This window comes from Marmota marmota, unplaced genomic scaffold, assembly GCF_001458135.2.
Source record: "Marmota marmota marmota unplaced genomic scaffold, marMar, whole genome shotgun sequence".
NCBI lineage: Eukaryota > Metazoa > Chordata > Mammalia > Rodentia > Sciuridae > Marmota > Marmota marmota.
The window spans coordinates 3,795,169-3,803,295 of NW_026000051.1; the positions used below are offsets into that span (position 1 = coordinate 3,795,169).

Genomic DNA, 8,127 nt, shown 5'->3' on the forward strand with positions numbered 1-8,127 from the left:
GGCCTTCGAGAGACGCCGACCACTCCGTCTCTGCTCGGGGGCGCGCCGCTCCTACCTGCCTACGAAATTCTCAAGCACCGAGCTCTTGGCCGGCGCTCTGGCCGCCCACCACGGCGATCTGCGGCAGGTCGAGGTCCGCGTTCTGGCCGATGGCGGAGAAGGCATCCTGCAGCCGGTTGACCCAGCGGGATGAGATCCTCATGCCCCGGTTGCCCCATGGTTGCGGCGGGCCCCGCGGGCTGCGCGCTGCCGCCGCCGCCTGCCCGCCGTCCGGCTCCCGCTGCCCGGCTCCGCTCCGGCTCCGGCTCCGCCGCTGCAGCCGCGCGCCCCGACTGCGTGCGCCGTGGGCCCCCGCCCCTCGGGGATCCGAGCGGAGCACTACGTCGGACCGCCACGAGAGGGCGTCGGCGGCCCTGCGGGCAGGCGGCCGTGCGCAAGCGCCTCCAGGGGTATTATGGGTGTTGTAGTTTTCTCCTTCTGCGGCTTTTGGGGCGATTTACCAGTATCTAGGAGTACTGATGCTGTGCAGAGGATACCGTTTCTGGAAGTGGGCTGTATACCACCCCTCACAATGGGCTATTGGATGGTGGTCACAGCTGTCTTACTCCATCTTACAGTTGAGGAAAACTGAGGCCTGGAGAGACTATCAAATTGCTCCAAGGTCACAGTCCCCTGACAGAGTTCCTCTTGACCTTGCTGCCTTCTGCCCTAGGTTCTGACACTAGTCTCCTGCATATCCTTTCCTGTCTGAGCCTCATTTTCTCTGTTCCTAGAAGGAGAAAGATGGAGCATTAATTCAACAATACTTACTGAGCACCTACTATAAACCAGGCCCCATCCTAGGCCTGGAGATTCAGCACTAATAAGATAGCCAGGTCTCTGGCCTCACAGATCTTACACAAAGCTGGCAAGATAGACAGGAACCGATGAGCAGGCAAATGGAATAGTAAAAGCAGAAACCTTTCATAGCAAGAGCAATGGAAGAAATAAATGGGGAGTATGAAGCGTTATCTGTGGGTGTGGAAAAGTCGTTTTAAACTGGAAGGAATTAGGGTTCTCCAAAGAAGTGACCTCAGAGAAGAGAGTCTGTCACGGGCAGATCAAGAGGAAGAGCAGAGACAAAGATCTCAATGCTAATAAGACCCTTGGGAGAGTTAGAAGTTCTTGTCCTAGACAGAGATGCCCTTTACCTGACTCCATCAGGATGGTGGCAAAATATGGGATTCGAATCCAGGACCACCGTAACCCTTTCCTGCTAAGTCCTTCCACACAGAAAGGCCCTGAGGCGCCAGGCCCAACCATCTGCCTCTTCACTTAAGAAGCAATTTGAACTCTCCACCCGGAGGCTAGAAAGGGAGGCAGCATACTTTGATGTTTGGAGGCTCAGCAGGTCATTTCCCTGTGTGGGTCCAGAGCAGTGACCCAGGAGTTGGAGACTGTTCAGTTTTCATGCACAGAGTACATATTATGGAACCAGGCACTGTGCTAGACCCCAGAGATATAGCTGCGAGCAAAATGACATGTTGCTTACTAAAATGTAGCTTACAGGCTAATGCAAGAAAGAGGGATGAAACACGAGTCAGCCAATAGACACAAGCTTGCCATATGGTGACGAGCAAGGAAGCAGGTCTGCAGGCCAGGAAGCAGGGTCAGGGCAGGGTTTGTTTTGCTGTGGAGACTGGACACAGAACGGGTTGGTCAAGAGCAGACTTGAAGCAAGTAAGGGACTGCCCCATATAGGGGACGAATTTTCCAGGCAGACAGGGGGAGTCAGTAGACCCTACCCCTCGGAGCCCCAGGGAGTGGGTTAGGAGTCTAGCCCAGCCTTAGACAAGCTGTCTGACCCAGGTCCTTCCACATCTCTGAGCCTTAGTTCTGTAAACTGGCTAATGGGCATGGTGCTAGAACAGAATGCCCATGTAGGGCAGGGCCTAGGCCAGGTACTCAGGAGGCTCTTATTAGTCCCCAGCTGTGAGAACCTGGATGGGGACTACTTTCCAGCCAGCTGGAACGTCAATTCCATATGCCTCACATCTGCATCCTGAGCGGCTGCTCTAAGCTGGCCTATTATTATGCTCTGAGGACCAGAGAGGGCAGTGATGGGACCTGGGATGAACAGCACATTCAATCGGGCTACATTCACAGATGTCTGCCTAGAGGGATACTGTCACTACTGGGCTTTTATTGGTTTTATCTTTTTCCCTAATTATAATAGCTAGACTTTTTGTAAAAATCAGGCTTTATACAAATATTTGAAGGCCTCATGTTATCCTTGCACCAAGAGATCATGGGTATCTATAACTTAGGGTTTATCCTCTAGATCCCACCCCCCATATGTATTTGTTTTGTTCTATTTTGTTTTCACAGATGGGATCATACTAAATACTTTATGATTCTGTGTCACTGATAATCACGCCAGCAGACTGGGCCTCCTGGGGAAATTCAGTCTCAGGCCTCAGTAGAGACCTGTTGCATCATGACCTGTATTTAAAAAGAACCAAGGACTCCAGGAAATTTTTGTGCACATCAAAGTTAGAGAAGTTCTTATATATACTGTGTGCAACTTTCCTTTTAGAAACAATGTCTTAGACATCTTCCAAATCTGCCACATTCCTTGTTCAGGGCTGCATAGTTTTTTTACTATTTGGTAGTGCCTTGATTGTTCCCTGGTCTACTAAAAATTGCTGGGTTGGACTTGAACAATGAATGAATGGGCTGTGTGTGGCTGCACACGTCTACAATTACAGCTACTCAGAGACTAAAAAGGATCAACCTTGGAAACTTACCAAGACTCTGTCTCAAAAAAGAAAAAGAAAAGGACTGGTGGTGTAGCTCAGTGATAGAGTACAGAGTACTTACCTAGCATGTGTGAGGCCCTAAACCTGGGATCCATCTCCAGTACCACCAAAAAAAAAAAAAAAAAGTGGGGCTGGGGTTGTGGCTCAGAGGTAGAGCGCTCACCTAGCACGTGTGAGGCCCTGGGTTTGATCCTCAGCACCACATAAAAAATAAAATATATAGTGTCCACCTATAACTAAAAATTAGGTATTTTAAAAAGTGGGGGGAATACATCAAATACCACTTGGAGGTGTGAAGGAGGGAGAATGTGGTGGGCAGGGAAACAGCATGAAGTCTGAAGTCAGAAAGAGAACACACCTAAGCCTACCTGGCCTCGTTTTCTGCCCTGGGCTTAGCAGGGGCTAAAGGAGAGCTGTTACAGATGGGTGTCCCAGGCTCAGGGCAGCTGGGTCCCCTGGGGGCCGACGAATTGAATGAGAGTCTTAGAAATGGCTCTGACCCTCTGCTTTGAGTACCCGGGAGGCAGGATTCTCTCTCTCCAAAGTTTTGACCAACTGTGCTAAACCCATTGCATTCACTGGGCGTCTCCTTCCAGCCAGGTCACTGGGCCGAGGGAGGTGCCAGCTGTCTCCCACCCTTCATTAGCTCATTTTGACTGAGCTACAGAAAGGTAACGGAGGATGTGGCAAAGGTCACAAAGTCAAGAAGTGACTTTGAGTCAAGTTGTGGATGGAAGTGGGTGACTCAGCTTCCACACTGATATTCTCCACCACACCCTCCACATATTTTTTAATGCACAAAACTGTACACTAGCCCCTCTGGTAGCATTTCTGTTGTGCACGTCGCAGGTGCTCAAAAACACTGGGCTGGGCGGGGTGGCTCACAGCTGTAATCCCAGGGCTTGAGAGGCTGAGGCAGGAGGATTGAGAGTTCAAAGCCAGCCTCAGCAATTTAGCAAGGCCCTAAGCAACTCAGCAAGACCCTGTCTCTAAATAAAATACAAAATAGGGTTGGGGATGTGGCTCGGTGGTCGAGTGCCCCTGAGTTCAATCCCGGTACCAAACAAACAACAACCACAAAAAAACCACTAGTTGATTTGAACAGTGGCCTCATACAACTCCTGTTTCAAGCCACTATATTTAGTCACTAAGTTGCCCAGAGGCTGGCCTTTGGAGTTGCCCATTCATTCGTCATGTATTCTCCAACACGTCTGGATCAGTGGCCAGGCTTCATGCAAGACACAGGGCATGAAGAGGTTAACAAGATGCAGGGCTCATCCTGTCCTGCGGAAAAGGGGGTTCATCCCGCCTTTACCACTTTCTGACCTGATGTCCTCCTGTCACTTATTTTACCTCCCTGAGCTCAGTTTCTTCATCTCTGAAAGGGGGATGGATAATAATAGAGCCCAACTTGTAGGAGGCTGGGAGGATTTAGTGATGTCATAACAATTTAGGGAAGCACTGGAACAGTGAATAGTGAGCGCGGCGATCAGTGTAATGGCAATCCCATCAACATGGCGCTGTCCAGAGACAGACTTCTTCAGTCTGCCAAAGGAAGCAGAGGGTGCTGCTGGATGTGGTGACCAGGTGTGGGGAGACGAGGACCTATTATCCATACATTGGTCCTCTTCAGAAGAGATGGCCCTAAGGGCAGCAGGGGGCCTGCCCCAGGCCACTCCAGAAGACAGGGGCAACAACAAGGTAATCCCACCTCTGTCCTCTGTCTCCTACCCCATTTATTGATAGGAAGAGGCACAGGTGGGCGGCAGCCACTGGGGAGGCCTCGTGATAAGCATATGGCCTTCCATTTCCCCTGCCTCTTGCCTGATTTGGAGTGACGCAGCGTCCAATTGGTATTCTCCATCATGCCCTCCATCATTCCCAGGAGCACAGCCTGTTCCTGGGAATTCTAAGCTAGGGAGTCTGGTTGTGGGGTTCAATTTACTGCCCATTTGTGCTGCCACCATGAACACCAACTCAAGGGCAGAGGGAGGCAATTGCATCCTGGATTCGTGCATCCACTCATTCATTTACTTGTTTAATTGACTTCACCAGGCAACCCTGTGGTGTACCCGGCCATTCTAGATCCCAAGGATATGGGGACATGCAGAAGCTGCTTCCTGCCATCACGGAGTACATGACATCACTGAAGACAGAAATAATGTGGGATTACATTACCAGATTACAAAATAAAGATGCCATAATCGATAGCCACTTAGAAAGCTTACTGGGAAAATAGTGACAATTGCCACTGTAGGAATCATACAGGTGGGGCTGGGGCTATAGCTCATTGGTAGAGTGCCCGCCTCGTATGAGGTACTGGGTTCGATCCTCAGCACCACACAAAAATAAAATAAAGATATTGTGTCCAATTACAACTGAAAAATATTTTTTAAAAAATCATACAGGTGTGTGTGTCGGGGAAGCTGGGGATATAGCTCAGTTGGTAGAGTGCTTGCCTCTCATGCACAAGGGCCTGGGTTCAATCCCCAGCACCACACACACACACACACACACACACACACATCACACAGGTGTTAGGCAAAGAAACTTCCAAAACTATAGCACAATGCAAAGCTTCAATATTTGGAGACTTTTACTTCATTTTAAAACTGAATAAGGATGTCATTTGTTTAACTGAAACACCTTTAATACAAAACCAGTCAAAATTCAGATGGGATTTTTGGTGTTGGAAGAAGTTTGACCAAATTCTATAATCTACATGAAAATTACATAGAAAAATATATGCAATTGGGAGTCAGCAAGAATTTGTTTTGTTTATGGTACTGGGGATTGAACCCAGGGCTTAAGTATGCTGGGCAAATGCTTTACTACGGAGTTGCACCCAGCCCAAGTATTTTTTTCTTTAAAGAATGATAATGTCAGAAGCTTACACTGTCAGGCACTACGATGTATTCCAAAGCCATAATCATCATGGTATTTTCTTGGCAGATTGGGGAGCAGAGTAAGTCTGAATATAGATCCATGTGAATTTAAGAATTTGCTTTGTGATAGAGAATACTCAAGTCAGTTGTTCCCATGACCTTGGACTTCATTTGGGGTGGACAGAGATGAACCTCTCTTCTCCCTCCAAAGATATTCTTCCAGGGGCTTTGCCAGCAAGAGGCTGACTAAAAGCAATTAGTTCCAGTGTGCCCAGAGTGCTCCCTTCCCCTATCTTATATGGTCCTCAGGAGGCAGCATGAGATCAAATACACTAAAAAAGTAAAATAAAGTCCACTCTAACCCTAGGATTAAGTTATCCAAACCTACCATTGCAAATTAGAAAAAGGGAGAGAAAGTGAAACTCCCTTGAGCCCACTATGCACATATATTTATTTTTTTCCAAAACTGAGATCATAAAGTGTACGCAGTTTTGTAACCTGCTGAGTTCATGTCATATCATATATTGTGTTTAAATATATTTAAGCCTTTGAAAATGTAATTTCTGATGGCTGTGTGCTGTTCCTTAAGAGGTGGACACCATGATTTGTTTAATTGTTCCCCTAAGGTTGATTCTTTTCTAGAAGGCTATTATAAATAATGTTCTTATGCTGTTTTTTAAAAGTTTCATTTTTGTTCATTTTCTTGGGCTTCTTGGGCTGGATTCCTACACGTGGATTTACCTGGTCAAAGGGAAGAACTGTGTTCTGAAGTCTTAATAGAAGATATGCAAATTGCTTTCTGGAAAAAATGAACCAACTCAGGAAGTTAGCCCTGGCTTCCTACCTTCACACCAGCAGCAGTATTTTTAGTGTTTTTACTTTGGCAATTTGCTAGCCTCTCTGTGTGCCAGAACTAGTGCTAACGATTATGTAAGGTTACCTTCACACTCTCCTGGGAGGGGGCACTCATTTTACAGAGGATGAAACCGTTTGAGAAGACTCTCGCCTGGCCTCAAGGCCGGGAGCCCAGATTCAACCCCGGACTTCTCCAAGGCAGTCACCTAATCGAGGTGTCAACGTCCTTCCGCTTGGTTGGCAGCCTGGGCTACCCGGACTCTCAACTTTCGCTCCTTGCCACCGCCTGTGCCCATGTGGCAACAAAATGCGTTTTTGTTTTTTTTTTTGTTTTTGTTTTTTTTTTGTTGTTGCAGATGGACACAATATATTTATTTTATTTACTTATTTACTTTATGGGGTGGTGCAAATCGAACCCAGCGCAGCACGCATGCGAGGCAAGCACTCAACCACTGAGCTATAACCTCAGTCCACAAAATGTGTTTTCTAATCCAGAGATTTGATGCTGTCATTTGCGGCCGTCACTCCCTTTCCTGCGGTTCCCTATCCTTCAGGGATGATGCCCACCTCCTCAACCTGACGTTCAAAGTCCCCACCTTCCTGGATGCATTTCTTCCCATCAGCGCCGAAATCCCCGCCCTGGGTCCTTAAGTCCGAGCTCCTCTGGGCTGGTTCAGGTCGAGTTAGAGACCTCAGCAGCCCACTCCCCCGCCCCGGGCTGCAGTAGAGCCCTTCCGGAGCCTTGAGGCAGCGCCTGTCTCCTGACTGCGGTGATTTGTTGACGCTACCGGACAGCTATCATCTGCCTCAGGACTGCGGTCCCTAGCGCCACCGTGTGCCCCGTCCTCACACAGTCGGTGCTGAACGCAAAATAAGCGATTTGCCCAGGTGTGTAGACAGCTCTGAGCAGCAGAAAAGGGGAAAGGAATTGCCATTTAGAAACCAAGGATAATGGGCAGAGTGGTCCTGGGTGGTGGACAGAGCGGTCATTAGGGGGTCTTTGGGGGTGGGGACCGTTTTGGGGGCAGGATGAGGGGGCAGGGCCGTCTTTTGTAACTGGACTCGGCTTTCCTCACCTCTCTGGCCAAGTCTTACAAGAAAAATACTTTCAGGCCAGCCCCGCCTCGCCTCGTTTTAGGGCAAACTCCCACGGGGCTGTGCGACCTTGGCCGCCCTCTCGCCGGCCCGGTAGCCGAATGTGCACCAGCCGGCTGTCGCCCCCTCCCACCTCAGGCCCTTGAGGGCTCAGGATCACGGGACGGCGGCAGCCTCGGAGAGGTGGGTTAGGGACGAGTCCATCTGAAAGTCCCTGGCGATGTCCTCGCCGGACGACAGACCCCTCTGGGCATCAGAAGGACCTGAGTCTCAGAGCCACCCCTTCCCAATGCAGAGGACGCGGGACGGAGGGTCTGCGTTGCCTGGGGCCCCCTGGCCCTCGGGAGCCGCGCCGCAGCTGCCCCGGCTCGGCTCGGGGTGAGCGGACGCCGCGCCCACAGCGTGACGGGCGCGCGGGGCGGTTTTGGCGGCACCGGCTGCAGCGGAACCTCCGGTCCTGCAGAGGGCGCTGCCCCGGCCCGCCAGGGCACTGG

General features: G+C 49.9%; 1 protein-coding gene across 1 annotated transcript in view; it reads right to left on the reverse strand.

Annotated features, from left to right (window-relative positions):
* Dnm1 (dynamin 1) overlaps window positions 1-452 on the reverse strand; it is a 41,275-nt gene extending 40,823 nt beyond the window's left edge. Inside the window, 2 exon segments of the mRNA XM_048812970.1 lie at window positions 56-87; window positions 89-452. Coding sequence (XP_048668927.1) covers window positions 56-87; window positions 89-202 — 146 coding nt within the window. The 5' untranslated portion in view covers window positions 203-452.
* Window positions 453-8,127: the final 7,675 nt, after the last annotated feature.